The 19,250-nt window shown below is 41.5% G+C and overlaps 1 protein-coding gene and 1 non-coding gene across 6 annotated transcripts in view; one reads left to right on the top strand and one right to left on the bottom strand.

The window, feature by feature from the left end:
• bcas3 (BCAS3 microtubule associated cell migration factor) overlaps positions 1 to 19,250 on the bottom strand; it is a 1,011,809-nt gene that overhangs the window by 764,994 nt on the left and 227,565 nt on the right. For all 5 annotated transcript variants that reach the window (XM_041197205.1, XM_041197207.1, XM_041197208.1 and 2 more), the window contains one exon: positions 13,331 to 13,501. In XM_041197205.1, coding sequence (XP_041053139.1) covers positions 13,331 to 13,501 — 171 coding nt within the window. The remainder of the gene's footprint in view (positions 1 to 13,330; positions 13,502 to 19,250) is intronic.
• Positions 3,201 to 3,307, top strand: LOC121283671. Its single transcript, XR_005944320.1, has one exon. It is a non-coding gene; the product is annotated as a U6 spliceosomal RNA (small nuclear RNA).

The following is a 19,250-nucleotide window of genomic DNA, read 5'->3' as shown; positions in this document are numbered from 1 at the left end:
CATGTTGTGGTGTGTTACATTTCAAAGGAAGGCTGCCATGATTTTTTAAAAAACATTTTTATTCAATCACAGGTTGTGGACGCCGCTGGCAAGGCCAACATTTAATACCTTGAGGTGGTGGTGAGTCACCTTCTTGAATACAGCTGAGTGGTTTGCTAGGCCATTTTAGAGGACAGTTAAGAGTCAACCACATTGCTGTGGTTTGGAGTCATGTATAGGCCAGATGGGGTAAGGCCAGCAGATTTCCTTCTCTAAAGGACATTGGCGAACCAGGTGGGGTTTTATGACAATCCAGCAAGGTCATGGTCACTATTTCTAGCTTTTTAACCCAGATTTATTTAACTGAATTTAAATTCCCCAGCTGCTATGGAGGCATTTGACTCACGTCTCCTGATCATTTGTTCACTACTAGTCCAGTACATAACTGCTATCTATGCTACCACACCCAATTTGTCAACCTGCATTCTTTAAAAAAAACTTGCAAATCAGCTCAAATGTGCAATGAACAAGACTTAAGCAAGGCACGATGAGTTATAAAAAAAAGATTCAGACCTGAGTTGCAATGTGTTGCTGAAAAGATTTACTTTCAGGTAACCCATTGTGTCCCAATGTATTTGTCACATTATGTTCAATTAAAATGATTTTTAGATCATAATTGGTAATACCTCTCTACCCACTACCCAGGTTTCCCATCTTCTGTCTCTGCAACACGAGAAAGTTCTTTGGTTGAGAAGGAAAAGGCCCTTCCATGCTCCTCTCAAATGCACTGATTTTCTTTTCTTGTGTGGGGAATGTTAGCTTCCTCTCCTCCACTACAAATGAGATCAGTAATTCACTATGTGGGAAAACGTCAAAGACAGAAATCTCATCCTTACCACCTCGTAGAACAGTGAATCTGACACCGACACACAGGGTGGTACCAGCCCACCACCTGTAACCAATAAAATATTTACAACTGTGTATCTTTTTACAACTAAAAGAGATGGAATTCAATAAGTAACTTTGAAAAAACAATTTAAAAAAGTATTAAAACTCCAAATGTAATTGTGTAACTGTGTATAGCTTTATTAGGTGTTAGCTTGGCTCAGTTTAGCACTCTCACCTCTGGGTCAGGTTCAAACCCCACTCCAGGCCTTCAGCCTTTTAATCTAGACTGATAATTCAAAGAAGTGCTTGATGAGACATTAAGCCATCTGTCGGTTGCAGGGGTTCAAATGAATGTTCAGGTCCCATGGCACAATCCAAAGAGCAGCAAGTTCTTGCAGAATCCCGATTAACATTCCCCCTCAACCAACATGAGCAAGATAAAATTGATCATTCATTCATCTCATGCATGTTCATCTCCCTATCCCTGTAACTACCTCCAGACCACCAACTATTCCGAGATCTCTGCCTTCCTCTAATTATAGCCTCTTGCGCTTCCCCGATTCCCATCATTTCACCACTGACACCCAGGCCTTCAGTTGGCTAGGCCTGAAGCTCTGGAAATCCCTCTACCTTTCTACTTCTCTCCTCCTTCAAAAAGCTTAAAACCTACCTCTTTAACAAAACCTTTGGTCACCTGTCTTTTCATGTGACTCGGTGTCAAACTTTTGGTTCATAATGCTCTCGTGCAGCATCCTGTGATGTTGTACTACATTAAAAATGTTCTATAAATGTTGATGTTGTGCGCTGCTGCATTCATGTATGCTCAATGACTTACAATGCGATCCATGCTAAGTGAACAACTTTGAAATGTCTCTGAGAAGCATATGAACGTGGGTTTTTTATTATTTCCTAGGTCTGGGAAACCAGGTATTTGATAACAACCATAACTTGAATTTATATAGTACCTTTAACATAGTAAAACATTCCAAGGTGCTTCATAGGAGTGTTAGGACAGACGACCAAAGCGTAGTCAAAGGGGTAGTTTTAAGAGCATCTTAAAAGAAGAAAGTGAGTTGGAGAGGTTTAGAGAGGAAATTCCAGAGTTTAAGGCCAGCACAGCTGAATGCACACTGTCAATGGTGCAGTGATTAAAATTAGGGGCATGCAAGATATCAGAAATGGAGAGTGCAGAGATCTCGGAGGGTTGAAGGGCTGGAGAAAGTTACAAAGATGGGGAGGGACAAGGCCATGGAGGGATTTGAAAACAAGGATGGTAATTTTTCAATGGATTTAATGGAGGCATTGCAGGATCAGGAACCAGCTTAGGTCAGCGATCACAGGGACACTGTGTGAACAAGACTTGACGTGGATTTGGCTACAGCTAACAGAGTTTGGGAAGAACTCAAGTTACTGCAAGAGAATCAGTGCAGTGCATCCAAATTTATTCAGTTTGGTTTCAGCTCCAAGTCTCACTGGGTACAACCATTTGCTTTAATAAGTAAATGGCAGTTTTTTAAAAATATGAATTTGGATCAGGCTAAATTTTACAGGATGAGTAGCTCCCATTTTATAAGCAAAGTAACTAAATAGAAGACACAGACTGCATTTGCAAAGTGCATTTTGGGGCATCTAAACATGAATATGCAACTGCATGCCATTATCTTAAACCCAACATGATAATTGGTTCCAAAAAACCTAGAAGGAAGTTCACAAAAAGACTCAAAAATTATAAATGCCACATCAATGAATGAGGGCCTTTCTGCCCATATTCAAGGTAAATATCATATGGCGCAAGGGTATAAAAATTATATTTATTGGATGTTGTTTCACAACATTTACATGAAAATCAAAAGTCAGCACAATATCAGTACCGCATTCGAAGAAAATGGGTACAATAGACATATAAACTACAATTCCATAGCACTAGCCATCTGTGAGGGGAAAGACTTTAAGTGCAGGCAGCCCTTGCCTCACAACCTATCCAATTCCGTAAGCATTATGAACCCTCCATCAGTCACCCAAGTGGCCATTTTACAAATACAAAACTTGGACACTGAGCATCAACAAGCTATTTCATTATGGAAGGATTCACAGTTGAACATGATGTCCACAGAATGTGTATTTCCAACAAGGCAGGGTTGCTATTAAGAGTGTAAATTGTATAGTAATTGAGTATTTAATTGTATTCAGGTGCTGGGCATTAACTGGGGATTTACTTGCGTTCCTAGCAGATTGGCGCAGCGGAAGCGTGCTGGGCCCATAACCCAGAGGTCGATGGATCGAAACCATTCCCTGCTATTCACGTTTTCATTAAAAGAAGAAAGAAACATTTGGGGCTCGCTTCGGCAGCACATATACTAAAATTGGAATGATACAGAGAAGATTAGCATGGCCCCTGCGCAAGGATGACACGCAAATTCGTGAAGCGTTCCATATTTTAGACTTACAAAACATATCTAGCAACACTGGGGGAGGGGTCGGAAGCTGGAGGCGATGACCCGGAGGAGGACGGAGTGTCGGTGGTGAGCACTGAGGATGACGCTGAGTCGTTCTCTAGCGAGGCGGTGGATCCCCAGGTGCCCTCCACTGACTCTCCCCTCATCCCCCCGAGGGAACTCCGGGACTTTCTAGCGAGTCATCGTGGTCGCCGAGACAGGGTTCAGTTGGCCTTGGACCGGCCATTCTTATCCGCTGGTGTTCTGGTCCACTTGCGAGGCGCTCAAGGCTCCTGAGTTGGACAGGAACGCTCGGCGGAGGGTCCAAACATTTCTCGCTGGGTTCCTGAAGGAGAGGAAGAATTAAAAGTCCTCTCCTTCTTTTACTTAGGTGATGGTTTGATGTACTTTTGACAATGAAGACAACTATCTAGCAGCACTGGGTGGCAGGATGGAATGCATCATCACCCCAGAAATCACATTGAGTTGTCTTCTTTAAAGCCTTTTTGTTTTGTTACAATAGGGTATAAGCGTCCCTTTCACATGGGCACTTAATTGGTAATGGGTTCCCAAATAGAAGTATACCTAGGAGCAGGCTGAAACTGTGGTAGTTGGGTTGTGAGGTGCATGTGAGGTAATGTTGGTCACTGTGAACAGTATCTTCTAAGTGTATAAAGATTGGATCCAGTGCTATCCTTCACCACCTGGCTGGAACAGAACAAAGAACACAAGTTGGTTTTTTCTCCTCTGCGACCAGGCCAATTCTGGTGCACAGCTGCTACCTAAAATAAGATTAGCTTGTACAACATCAGCCAGGAATCAAACCCAAATGGAGTTTCAATCATGTTAAAAACACTGAGATGTCCATGGATTCAGGGGCTCTCACCCAAGTTAAGACGACCGAACAAAGGCAACAAATTGAAGGAGAAATAAATGGAAGAGTAAAGGAGGTAAGGGTGAAAACACGAAAGAAAACAAATTGCATGTGACTAAAATAAACAGGTAGCTGTGTCAGAAGGAGTTCCAATCTCTTGAGCACAATCATGCTCATAACCGAGGTCAAACATCACTACACAAAGACTGATGTGATAAGTCAATTCAACTGTGACATTAACTACCATACACCACTGCTTTCAATTGCAGCCCTGCACAAAACACAAACCAGCCCCCTCGCTCAGTCTGACTCATTTATCGGAGACAAAAACGTCTCTTTGACAGAAAGCAGAACTGCTTTAATGAAGCCAAGGAAGACAATATTACGCTGAGCAGTGAATTCTGCTGCTCTTTTAAAAAGTGCAGCAGTTTTAAGTTACGTCTGTATACCGGGTGCAATCTGCTGGAGGAAGATACAAAAAAAAGGATCACACACTTGGGAGAAGCCACACAGCAATCCCTTGACTGGCAAACTGATGTTTTACTATTCACATACGGTAAGCAGAACAAGGTGAGCATTCTTTTAATCATGGAACGCTATAAAACCATTCCAGGCTGTAATGGTCTAATAGAACTGTCGGTAACATTGTCTAGAAACTCTCAATTGTAATGCCATCCCCACTGCTCTAGTCATTTCAATACCTACAGTGCCCTTTGGAGGTTGGAAATCCAAGTACTGCAATAATACACCCAAGCAACCAAAACAATTAGACAAAGTAATATACTCTCAAAAATTGTAGTTTGAACACAGTTTAGAGCATTTTGTCTTTCCTCAGCTTGGAAACCTCCATCATTCCTCCATGTGACAGCCACTTTCTCACTGCTCATTCTCAAATAAACGTACCCATGATGTTAAATGGCTTCAGCTCTGACTGAAGATGTGCTTGTGCAACTTCTGAACAGGCTACTTAATGAACAACAAATGAATAACCTACTTTCAATATAAGTGTGACATGGGGGGACCGTACAGTGCAAGAAGGCATTTCAAAAGTTTCCACATAAATCACAGAAATCTTTTTTTATTATTCACTCACAGGATGTGGGCTTCGCTGCCTGGGCCAGCATTTATTGCCCATCCCTAGTTGCCCTTGAGAAGGTGGTGGTGAGCTGCCTTCTTGAACCGCAACAGTCCATGTGGTGCAGGTACACCCACAGTGCTGTTAGGAAGGGAGTTCCAGGATCTTGACCCAGTGACAGTGAAGGAACAGCGATATATTTCCAAGTCAGGATGGTGAGTGACTTGGAGGGGAACTTCCAGGTGGTGGCGTTCCCATCTATCTGCTGCCCTTGTCCTTCTAGATGGTATTGGTCATGGGCTTGGAAGGTGCTGTAAAAGTAGCCTTGGTGAATTCCTGCAATGATTCTTGTAGATGATACACACTGTTGCTACTGTGCGTCGGTGGTGGAGGGAGTGAATGTGTGTGGATGTGGTGCCAATCAAGCAGGCTACTTTGTCCTGGGTAATGTCCAGCTTCTTCAGTATTGTGGGAGCTGCACTCATCCAGGTAAGTGGGGATTATTCGAACACATTCCTCACTTGTGCCTTGTCGATGGGGGACAGGGTTTGGGGAGTCAGGAGGTGGGTTACTCCTCGTACAATTCCTAGTCTCTGACCTGCTCTTGTAGCGACAGTATTTATATGGCTAGCTCAGTTCAGTTTCTGGTCAATGGATGTTGATAGTGGAGGATTCAGTGATGGTAATGCCATTGAACATCGGGGCGATGGTTGGATACTCTCTTGTTGGAGAAGGTCATTGCCTGGCACTTATGTGGTGCGAATGTTATTTGCCATTTGTCAGCCCAAGCCTGGATATCGTCCAGGTCTTGCTGCATTTGGACATGGACTGCTTCAGTATCTGAGTAGTTGCGAATGGTGCTGAACATTGTGCAATCATCAGCGAACATCCCCGCTTCTGATCTTATGATGAAAGGAGGGTCATTGATGAAGCAGCTGAAGATGATTGGGCCTAGGACACTACCCTGAGGAACTCCTGCAATGATGTCCTGGAGCTGAGATGACTGACCTCCAACAACCTTAACCATCTTCCTTTGTGCTAGGTATGACTCCAACCAGGGCAGAATTTGCCCCTGATTCCTATTGACTCTAGTTTTGCTAGGGCTCCTATGTGCCACACTCATTCAAATGCTGCCTTGATGTCAAGGGCAGTCACTCTCACCTCACCTCGGGAGTTCAGCTCTTTTGTCCAGTCCATGTTTGAACCAAGGCTGTAGTGAGGTCAGGAGCTGAGTGTCCCTGGCAGAATCCAAACATGGCATCAGTAAGCAGGTTATTGCTAAGCAAGTGCCGCTTGACAGAACTGTTGATGACCCCTTCCATTACTTTGCTGATGATTGAGAGTAGACTGATGGGGCAGTAATTGGCAAGGTTGGATTTGTCCTGCTTTTTGTGTACTGGACATACCTGAGCAATTTTCCACATATCCAGGTAAGGTGCCAGTGTTGTAGCTGTACTGGAATAGCTTGGCTGGAGCCTCAGCAAGTTCTAGAGCACAAGTCTTCAGTATTATTGCCGGAATATTGTCAGGGCTTATTGCCTTTGCACTATCCAGTGCCTTCAGCCATTTCTTGATATCATGTGGAGTGAATCGAATTGGCTGAAGACTGGCAGCTGTGAGGCTGGGGACTTCCAGAGGAGGCCAAGATTAATCATCCACTCGACACTTCTGGCTGAAGATTATTGCGAATACTTCAGCCTTATCTTTTGCACTGATATGCTGGGCTCCTCCATCATTGAGGATGGGGATATTTGCGCAGCCTCCTCCTCCAGTCATTTGTTTAATTGTCCACCACCATTCACGACTGGATATGGCACAGCTGCAGAGCTTAGACCTGATCTGTTGGTTGTGGAATAGCTTAGACCTGTCTATCACTTGCTGCTTATACTATTTGGCATGCAAGTAGTCCTGTGTTATAGCTGCACCAGGTTGACACCTCATTTTAGGTATGTGTGGTGCTGCTCCTGTGCCCTCCTGCACTCTTCATTGAACCAGGGTTGATCTCCTGGCTTGATGGTAAAGTGGGCGATATGCCAGGCCATGAGGTTACAGATTGTGTTCGAGTACAGTCCTACTGCTGCTGATGGCCCACAGCTCCTCATGGATGCCCAATCTTGAGTTGCTAGATCTGTTCAAAATCTATCCCATTTAGCACGGTGGTAGTGCCACATAACTTGATGGAGGGTATCCTCAATGTGAAGGCGTGATTTCGTCTCCACAATGACTGTGCAGTGGTCACTCCTACTGATACTGATGCATCTGTGGCAGGCAGGCTGGTGAGGATGAGGTCAAGTATGTTTTTCCCTCACCTCCTGCTGCAGACCCATTTTAGCAGCTATGTCATTTAGGACTCGGCCCACTCGGTCAGTACTGGTGCTATCTTGGTGATAGATGTAGAAGTCCCCCAGAGTACGTTCTGCACCCTTGCCACCCTCAGTGCTTCCTCCAAGTGATGGTCATCAGATGTGGGCGGGCGTTGTGTGGTAATCAGCAAGAGGTTCCCATGTCTGACCCGATGCCAAGAGACTTCATGGGGTCCAGAGTCGATGTTGAGGACTCCCAGGGCAACTTCCTCCTGACTGTATACAACTGTGCTGCCACCTCTGCTGGTGGGGCAGGACATACCCAGAGATGGGGCCATATCTACAAGGAATGATTCCATGAGGATGACTATGTCAGGCTATTGCTTGACTAGTCTGTGAGACAGCTCTCCCAATTTTGGCACTAGCCCCAAGTGTTAGTAAGGAGGACTTTGCAGGGTTGACAGGGCTGCGATTGCCATTGTCGTTTCCGGTGCCTAGGTAGATGTCGGGTGGTCTGCCTGGTTTCATTCCTTTTTTGTGATTTTTGTAGCGGTTTGTTACAACTTAGTGGCTTGCTGGGCCATTTCAGAAGGCATTGAAGTGTCAACAATGGGTCTGGCCAGGTAAGGATGAAAGTGAACCACATGGGTTTTTACAACATCAACAATGGTTTCATGGCCATTTAATTCCAGATTTTTATTGAATTCAAATTCCACCATCTTCCGTGGTGGAATTCAAACCCAGGTTACCAGAGCATTAACCTGGGTCTCTGGATTATTAGTCCAGCAACAATACCACTATACCATTGCCTCCCCTGTCAATCTCAGCACAGTAGAAAGCCATTCAGTCCACAGTGCATTTGCCAACTTCACAATATCTTTAATTTCATTCCTCTGTCCTTTCCCTGCACATTTTTCTGCCAAAAATTTCTCTAATTTGTTCTTAAATTTTAGGAATGACTCAGCAACTATAGCCACATGTAACAACACATTCTATATTTGCATAAGCCTATCCATGAAAAAAAATCTTTCAACCCTTCCCATTGTGCTTCCAGTACAAATGGTAAACTTATGCTACCTTGTTACTGATTCATCAGCTCGTGAAAGTAATCTTATTTTTCAAAAATTTGAACATTTCTGTAAATTCTCCTTAACCTTTCATGCCCCAGTGATTACAGCTTTAGTTTCTCAAGTCTCTCGCCATAACTACATATCCTCTAATCTCTGATATCATTCCAATGAATCTACCATGTACATTTTCAAAGGCTCCAATTTCTCTATATAACGATGTGTGCAATATGGGGACCTAATTATATAAAGATGTCAGAGTCTTGGAAAGTGTACCTATAGCCAATCTCATGCAAACATTCAATAGCAATTCCTCATTTTGTATTTAATACCTGATATTTGAAACCCAGGGTTCCATTTTACAGCTTTTTCCACATGCAATCCTGCTTTTAAAGTTTAGAGACTTCTTTTGTAGACGACTGGTACCATGGGAAACTAAAAATTGAGTCCCTGCAATATAGCTTTTGTACAATTTTGAGTCTTAGTCCTTCCTAATACCAGGGTGTGCATGAAAACATTTCCTCACTAAATTGAATTGTCTCATAAAAGTAGATCAGGTGGTAGGTGTAGAACCATGAGAAAGGGCAAATATCCCTCTGTCCAATGTTGTTCGGTCCGTCTGAAGTCTAGGCTATCAGGGGTTGGTACCTCATGATATCATCACTGATGAGTTAGTCAAGAAAGATTCCAGAGCTGGGGAGTAAAAGACATCTCATAGACGCACCTCAATAAGGGATAACATCATCAGATCAGGACAGATATTAACCCTTCAACGACCAGTAACACCACAGTATTAAATACCTCACAAAACCAGCTTTTTTAAACAAAAATTTATTACAGCATTGCTCTTGACCATCTGTTATAGCTGTTGTGCATGCAAGTGTGGCAACCAATTTGCACATAACTATAAATGAGATATGTGACCATTTATTTCTTTTTAAAGTGTTGTCTGAAGGACGAATGTTGAACAGGGTTGCTAGGAGAATTCTGTAATCTTCTTCAAATAATGTCATGAAATGCTTATACATCCAGTGAACAAGGAGACAGTTTTATTTTAATATCTCATTCGAGAGGTAGCATCTCTGACAATGCAACATTACTGTACTGTAATAGTGTGTCACTCTAGATTAGGCGCTCAACTCCTGAAACAAAACATAGAAAATTTACAGCACAGGAGGCGGCATTTGGCCTATTGTGTCTGTGCTGGCTGAGAAAGAGCTATCCAGCCTAATCCCATTTTCCAGTTCTTGGCCTATAGCCTTCTAGGATACGCACTTCAAGCAAATGTCTGAAATGGGACTCGAGTCCAATACCTTCTGCCTCAGAGACAAGAGTGTTACCAACTGAAGCACAGCTAACAGCTGATCTGGAATGCAACAGTAAGTCTGAAAAATATAGTATGTTAAATGTACCTCAGAGTTTAAGATGAACCAATATTGACAGAGAAAGGTAAGTGAAACTGAAATACATTATCAAAGGAATCAATAAACTGAAGCCACTCATTAGAACATGAAGCACACAAGTGTGGCCACACACTCTAACCTTGCACTCCATCCACCCACTGCATGCTACTTTAAAGTAACCACACTATATCTCACAAACCTACAGGGCTGAGAACCATACATAAGGTCATCACCAAACAAATCTTGGGAGAATGCAAGATAGATCAAGTGTTTGTTACTAAGTGTCAGATCTGACAATAAGTCATGGATCTGAAATGCTTATCTTTGTTTCTCTCTCCATAGCTACAGCCTGACCTGTTGAGTATTTCCAGCTTTTTCTGTTTTTATTTTGAGTATCCAGCATTCGAGCAGTATTTTGCTTTCATATTAGTTCACAATTCTGAAGTTTTGGGAGAGACTAAGTTGGATTAGGAGACAGTGCAATGAGTTATGAACTCAACAGGGGATAAAGAAGGACGAGAGCATAAAACTAGGAGGAACAGTAGAGCAAATTTCAGAGGTTATAATCACAATAACAATAAAATTAAAACATTGCCATTCACACAATCATTCACTCATCAAGTAATCATTGTTACTTTTCTTTATATTAGACGTTCACCGTTAGTAAGTCCCTCTATATAGTCATATATCTGGCTACTCTTCAATATCAGAATAAGTAAAAATGAAATTTTCAATCCAAGACATCCTTCATGACAACTACAGCAGACACAATTTTTTTCTGAATAAGCATGTAGGAGAGCCAGGATACATCAAGTGAAATTGGACTTCTGATAGCCTCTAAGACAAATTAGCATTCGGTTGACAAAGTTTGAACTGATTACACATGAATGTGACAAGTCAAAATCTGGCATGATCTTTGAGGCAAGAAAGCTTTACAGACTGGTAAAAGACCCAAATTTAACCACAATCCAGGCAGTGTTACAAATGGCCTTCATCATTTCCAGGTTAGAGATGCGAAAAATATTTGCCAACTTTCTTACTCCTGATCAATATCCAGTGATTCCGATTGGAAAATACATACGCGTGGTTGTCAGGTGAAGACAAGCATTAGGGTGGGCTTTGCATGTTTCACATAAGAAAATGCCCTATCAATGGGCATGGTCAGGGCAGGTCTTGCAGGCACTGGGAAAATGTGCTGTTGACCCCATTGGAATTTGCAGCATCAGTTCATTTGCATTTGTATCGTAGGCCAGGAGCTCAACAGCTATGAAAAACAAGCATAAATCTCTGCGGGAGGGAGGAGAGAGGACTTTAAGAGACAGCAGCCATCTGAAGGTACAGCACGTTCCATGGCAGCTTCTCCTTCAGCTATTCATAGAACGTCCAACTGCATTTATTTCTTACCAAAGAATTTCTGTACTTTCTTAACACTTTATGGCATCAACATCAGATAATAGATGAATGCAAAGTCTCAGACAAATAGTGGAAAAACAATGAGGGAGTGATGTTGGTCTACAGGCCTTTTTAATGAAACGTATCAAAACAGACACAGCCTGCTGGGAAGGAGGTCACTTAAGACAGTTAACAGAACCATTTAGAGGAAAGAGACAGGGGTGCTGAGTTCCACCTTTCTCACGCCTAAGACAGCAGACCAATGACAGAAAATAGAAACAAAAAACTGCGGATGCTGGAAATCCAAAACAAAAACAGAATTACCTGGAAAAACTCAGCAGGTCTGGCAAGATCGGTGGAGAAGAAAAGAGTTGACGTTTCGAGTCCTCATGACCCTTCAACAGAACTGATCTTTCTTTACAAGGAGAGGGAAATAACCAGCTTATATTTCCCTCTCCTTGTAAAGAAAGATCAGTTCTGTTGAAGAGTCATGAGGACGCGAAACGTCAACTCTTTTCTTCTCCGCTGATGCTGCCAGACCTGCTGAGTTTTTCCAGGTAATTCTGTTTTTGTTTTCAATGACAGGAAATGTTTAACAACCTGACAAAGACAAGCATGGTGAGAGAATATCTACCTTCTCCTTTCACACTGGCACTAAGAGACCACCCCCACTGATAACTTTCACTTTCTAAATAGAATGTCACGTTTTCACTCACATTGTACATTGGTTCAATGGTTCACAAACTCATCCAACTGGAATCACAGTCTGGAACTCTCCTCCTAAGTCCTTTCTGCCTATGGCCCTTTGTGAATGCTGGCTAAAATGAAGCTTAGTTTCTAACATTCTGGGTTCCAATAACGCAGATAACAATTACTGACTTCCCAAGCTTAAATATTTGTTTGGCACTCAATTTACTGGAAAGTCTCTATTGCGTATTGCATAAAATGACTAATAAAATCAGGCTAATTTGTGAAGACGAGCAGGAAACTACGAAAGTTGATGGCTGAAATTACTAGAACCAGCAGGCTGCAATAGGGCGTCCATCTTACATATTAACTTGTCTGTTCTCTCCACTGATACTTACTGACTTAGTGAGTGTTCCCAGCTTTTTCTACGTTTCTTTTAAGATTTCCATCATCTGCTGTGTTTTGGTTTATGTTGGATAACAGTCACATAGCTTGTTTCAATGCCTGTAAACTTCTGAAATCAAACCTGCACCATTATTATATGTCCACTACTATATGCAAAAGATGTCCACATTAATTAGCAGTCTGTTGAGTTAAAGGTGTCTCTCCTACTTCGAACTGGACAGTACGACTTATATATTGTAATAGAAACAGAAAATGCTGGAAAAACTCAGCAGGTCTGGCAGCATCTGTGGAGAAAGAAACAGTGTTAACGTTTCGAGTCCATATGACTCTTCTTCAGAAACTTATATACTTGGTTAAATAAGTAATAATTTTAAAACTCAAAGGAGGTGCTGTTAGAGTTGCCACCCATTTAGTATTGAATAAAAGGCTAATTTTTGAGTGGCCACCTCAGAAATTTCTGAAATATTTAGTTTACTTCAACCTAATTTCAGCTTCCCCTACAAATGTAAAATCAGACACAGTCCTAATTTTAAACTAGATGTCTATTTTATCCACTTGGAGTCATGATCTGGAGGCATTAATTAACTACAACCTTAACAAAGATTTGCAACTAATTTTCTTCAACAGCAAAGCACATATAAGAATTTAAACTACAACTCCACCCTCTTCCCTGCCCCATCTAACCCTCTGTCTGTTTCGGAGTGGAAAAAAAAACCTCCTGTGCGACTTAATAAGCAATGCCTGGTTTTGATGAAACCCAAATAATGATGGTGTCACAGCAAACATGCCATAAATTGTCAGGGTCTTAGCTTTTCACATTACCTGTCCTTCCCCAACAGTTTCGGTATCGATGATTGTGACAACTCCAGGGATGTGTGGGCTACGTCGTGAGGAGCTATGTGGAGAAACCTCGTCCTCAATTGCCCCCGAGGGTAGGCTGCCAGCCAGCCGCCCAACTGCTTCCCCAAACATGGTGAGTCCTGTCTTGAGTGTCTGTATCAATTTCGAAGAGAGACAGAAAAAAGGAAAACAATCAAAACCAGCATCGACCCCCACCCCCAACAAGTACAGACACAGAAAACACAGCAGTCTCCAGCCAGAACAAACGAGAATCAATGGGAAACTGTTTTGATTAGTGCTAAAAACTCTAACTACAGTGATTAGAAAACACATTACAGATGATCAATTAGTAGCCAAGCGTTTGTTTCAATTATTAATGATTTGGCAATTTACGCAAAGTCTGTTAGTGGGTTGTTGTGAAAGGGCTTCCACAGGCCAACATAATCAGGCGCCACACAGTATTGACGATAGTACATGGTCAGGAAGCTTGATTAACCTTTTAAATGCCATCAGCTGCTCCCTCCATTAATGCTAATGGTGTTACTCTCACGTAAGCTGTTAGGGCTCATTTAAAGGCTATCAGGTAACAGGGGAATACAGAAACAGGCTTCACTAAAGCAATTAACTATCCTTGGGTTAAATCAACCTAAAGTAGATGGAAGCAGCCAAGACAGTAATTAGACAGTGATAGAACTAAAGAGTTTCATGGAATTCTGGACATCATGCAGAAGTCAGAAGGTCACAATAATTGCATGTTTTCTGATTTGGGTGTGAACAATTTCTTAGGCTTGGGAGTCACTGTTTTTTGGTAAATGTGTGCCAACAATGACAACCCAACCGTAATCAATGTCAATTAGCTTCAACTCAAGGCAAAATCACATTTTGTTTGTGCCAGCATACAAAAGACCACCAGTTAATTGGCAGTTAGCTGATTGGACAAAAAAATATACAAATACAGATGTTTAGTTAGAGCACATGATGGATATTTTTGCAATCTGTTCTTTTAAGTCAGTGGATTTTGCTAATTGGTGGACATACAAATTTATTCCAGGTTGCAAGTATTTACTAGGGAGGGGACAGACTATTTCCAACAGTAAGATAATTCACTTACAGACTATTCAAATAAAGAGTACACATACTTAAGTGTGTCTTTATGATAGCTGTGAATGGAAGACAGACCAGCTAACAAAATGCAGACAAAGCCTTTCAATTTAACAGCCTTTCCAAGTTCCTCACTACAGTACACAAACAAAGTATATTATCACTATCTGCTTACACCTTTAAAACACTGAATAAAATAGCCATAGTTCTCTAGCACTGATTTCATCTCAGGCTCAATATAGGACAAGGTGAGGTGGATAGCAGCCTGTCTCAGAAGGGTCCCAATTGATATCCCCAATCAAGTTTGAAATGATGACTGGGAGCCCAATGTCATACAAAATTGTCAGGAGACATAATCAAATCAGATATCATTTTAAAATCACTTAAAACTCTGAAAAATTAAGAAGTTCCACAGTCAAAGCCTGGCAAAAATGTACTAATGCAATGCTGATATAAAGAGTGTTATATTTGCTCAACATCTCTGGTGTCAAATATGGGTTAACTGTTGGTCTATAGGTCATTGAGAAATGGATCTCTTATAATGGATTAACCCTCAGGCTGTTACAAATTAATCTTTATAATTTTTATTTTCAAGTAAATTTAATTCAAATTAGGTGTCTAGTTTTCAACCAACTTTGAGAAAAAGTTTAAGCTACTGTGATTCACCTCCTTTCAGATATGTGGTATATATACAGAACACAGTACTCACCCCAATATCTAAATATTATATTTAAGTAAATAAAATCAAAATGTTTAAATAGAGCAATGAGGTGAGAATGTATATATGGTGAACATTAAAGCCATGCTGAAAGCAGTGCACTGGCAGATTTTATTTTGGGCTGAGGGAAGGAGAATTTTATCAAGAAACTGAGTAATCCTGCTAATCTGCGGAATTAATCTTAAAGAATTATCATCACCTTTCAGGACCACGGTTTAAATGTCTCATCTAGGGGGTGGCAACCCCAAACATTGCACAATACAATTTCCAACATCTTAAATCTGAGTTTTATATTTACATTATCTCATCTGGGGCAGATGGTGAGGTGCAACAATTGGCATCAGCACTGTGTTTGAGAGAAAAAACACAAGCAGTCAGGGTTCCTGTTCCTGCTATTTATCCAGTGACTCATGTTGAAAATCTGTGGGCATAATGGGTAAGAACAGCATCTAATTTGGCTGCAAAATCCTCCAGCGGTTGAATATTCTGCCAATACTTGCTGCATAAATTCATACTTGAAGAATGACCATATTGGAGGATGTTCAGTACCAGCACTACAGGATCCCAGCAAACATCAGTGCCTGCAGGACAGAAGGAGAGCCAAACTGCCGGAAAAATAGCCAGAGTTCAATCTTTCGTACTGACTTTTCAATCATCCCCCTTTGGGTGACCCACACTCCAATCAGTAGTCTTCACTTTGTAGAAATTCAGAGTGAAATATTAGTAAGAATCTCTTTCATAAGAGTGAGGATCTTGCAAAAAACAATTGGTGCCATTCTGGCATTGCTTTTTATTCGTTATAATCTGTTAAATGGCTGAAACACAAGGATCACATGACACATTCCACAATGTGCATAATTCAGGCTGCAAACTTGGTGAAACGTGCAATCTAAGTACAGGAATCCAGAATGAAAATTCCACTAACAAGAGGGAATATAATAGGCACTGATAGAAAATGAGTTTGGAATTCTCTTTCTAAATGGTCGTACTTTGTCTTTCCTTGCGCTTCCTTTTGATCTCATTTCTTCCTGACTGAGCAAGTGACCAATATCATAGTCATTCATTATCATTTGGCAGTGAAAGTCACAGCCTTACCGAACTGATGCATGTATCAATTTTCACAACTTCTACGGCCAACTTAAAACTTCAAAACACAAAAAATTTGAATCACAGTTACAATTCTGTCAACGCTGTTTAGTTTTCCCCTTGAAAATTGTGTGTATAGGATGAAAACCTTAAAATACTCATACAGACACTGGCTTATAGGAAATGGGAAGGGATAAAGGGGCCCAGGATGCTGCCCACACCCCACAGCCCCTGAACACCCCACCCACGAAGTTTATCGGCTAGAAAATGCACATGTACATCAGCTGAGGTTGCATTCCAACATGACTGCAATGTTATGTGATTGAATATCCTCCTTTCATCTTATTATCTTGGGTTACCATGAAGAATGTTCACTTAGAAAGTGTTATCAGAGGGTGTCTGATAATTTATAGAAGTGCACATTCAACACCATCAGAGAATTTGGGGAAAAATAGTGACAAGAGAACAAAAACATGGACCCCAATGCACATGAATATACTTTTGTCATAAGGATAAGGCCATTTGGCCAAGGTTCAATCTTTTAGCATCCTACCACTCCCATTGTAAAATTCAGCTCACACTGAAAGCTTTTGCTTCACCATTTTACAATTTATATCAATGACAAAGATGAGGAGAGTGAAGGCATGGTAGCTAAATTTGCAGATGACGTTGTCATGCCAAGAAGGCATGAAAAAAATCTAAAAGAAATTTGTTTTTCTTTTATATTCTCTTGTTTAATTTTTTTTAAATGGACAATTGCCGAGCAGATAAAATGGCAAAAGCTGGTCACATGCTAGTAGTTCTGTAGTATTCTGAGCAGTTCCAACGGACAAAGGCAAACTCATCAACCTCCTGGAATGTGACTTGTATTGTATGAAATATTCTAGCCAAGCTAACACAAAGAACTAGTAGATGAGACGTCTGCACCAGCTCTAGACAAAGGCAAAGCTATTTGTGACTCCTCATATCCAACGTTGTGCGAATGGTTTCACTGTTACCTTCTCAAGATACAATGGGTTTTAACAAGGGGCCTCGTTGGCTGAATGGCTTAACCCAAAACCACCCTGTCACATGACTGAGACTTGAGCTGTTTGAATTGCTTTAATTTTACATCCTTTGGATTCTATCTTCAGTTACAGTTTAAATTCAGAAGAGATAACAGGACTCCAGGCTATAGCAGCCTGCCTCTGACCTCTGTCTCTCTCAAAGCCTGATTCCCAGAAAGAATCCTGCATTTCACCTACAAAGTGGACTAATTCTCAGAATACAAGAATCCTTTGCTGCATCTTCACCTGCCGCAGCCTTCAACCAAGCTCCTAGGAAAAAGACCAGGACTTCTGCCAAACAAAGCCAACTAAAAAATACCTTCCTTGGGCAGTATCTTACTGGACTCTGGACTCAAATGAAACTATAATTCTTTTTTTTTCTGTGGCCTTTGCCTCATACCTCTTTCTTTCTCTTAACCCTCCTTTATTGTGTGAATGTACCGGGGTTAGGTAGCGACACCCACTCCCCAAGTTTTGAGTGTGTGTAAAATAAACTAATCCTTTGATTTTACCCTATCTTGAGTTTGCTGTGGGGTTATTAGTAGAGGACTGGATTGCTCCAAAACTGAGGGGTTGGAGAAAATACACCGCCACTTACAAATGGGGAAAAAATCAGAAATCAAAAGACACCTTTTCTGTTTATGGATGGGTGGTAAGGGGAGAGATCAGGGCTGTTTTAAATTAAACCCCTTCCTATCTGTAACAACACAAAGATAGGTAGAAAAGTGAAAAGGGCATAGGAGGTTGCAGATGGATATAAACAAGTTAAGTGAGTTGGCAAAAATTGGGCAGATGAGTATAAGGTGGGAAGGTGTGAAGTTGTTCACTTTGGGAGGAAGAAGAAAAAAAGCAGATTATTAAACAGAGAACAGCTACAGAATTCCGAGGTGCAGAGGGGTCTAGGTGTTCTAGTACATGAGGCACAAAAAGTTAGTATGCAGGTACAAGAGGAATTGAACATAAAAGCAAAAATGTTATGCTTCAGTTACAAAAGGCATTGGCGAGACCACATCTCAAATTCTGTGTGCAGTTTTGGTCTCCTTATTTAAGGAAGAATGCAAATGCGTTGCAGGCGATTTACTAGATATCTGGAATGAGTGGGCTGTTTTATGAGGAAAGGTTGAACAGGCTGGGCTTGTTTCCACTAGAGTTTAGAAGAGTGAGGGGTGAATTGATTGAAGTATACAAGATCCTGAATGGACTTGACAAGGTGGACGTCAAAAGGATGTTTCCTGTTGTGGGTGAGTCCAGCACTAGGGGGCACTGTTTTAAAATTAGGGGTCACCCTTTTAGGATAGAGATGAGGAGAAATTTGTTCTTCGAGGATTGTGAGACTTTGGAAATCTCTGCCTCAGGAGGAGGTGGAGGCGGGGCCATTGAATATTTTTAAGGCAGAGGTAGATAGATTGTTGTCAGGCAAGGGAGTCAAAGGTTATTGGGGGTGGATGGCATTGTGGAATTCGAAACACAAACAGATCAGCCATGATCTTATTGAATGATGGAGCAGGCTCAAGGGGCCGAATGACCTACTGCTGCTCCTATTTCATATGTTCACATGTACTACCTCACCTGGCAAATGTTATTTACATTTATCCTTCTTTTACTAATGACTTTTTTCCTTGTTTATCTGTGGCTCACCTATTTAAATCTAAGGCCAGAATTTTCTGGCCCCTTCTACCGATGGGATCTTCCAATTCTGCCAAAATGGACATTTGAATGGCTTGCCACATTTCCAGCCCCACCCATGCTGTGACAGGACTGGAAAATTCTGCCTCTGTCTCTGGTCCCTTTTTAATATTCATTCATGGGATGTGAGTGTATCTAACAAGGCAAATATTTATTGCCTTTCCCTTGAGAAGATAGTGGTGAGCCCCCTTCTTGAACTGCTGCAGTCCTGGTGCTATATGTATATCCACAATGCTGTTAGGAAGGGAGATCCAGGTTCCTGACC

This window comes from Carcharodon carcharias, chromosome 10 (assembly GCF_017639515.1).
Source record: "Carcharodon carcharias isolate sCarCar2 chromosome 10, sCarCar2.pri, whole genome shotgun sequence".
Taxonomy (NCBI): domain Eukaryota; kingdom Metazoa; phylum Chordata; class Chondrichthyes; order Lamniformes; family Lamnidae; genus Carcharodon; species Carcharodon carcharias.
The sequence above is the reverse complement of the archived record's forward strand: the minus strand, read 5'-3'. Positions and strand labels throughout refer to the sequence as shown.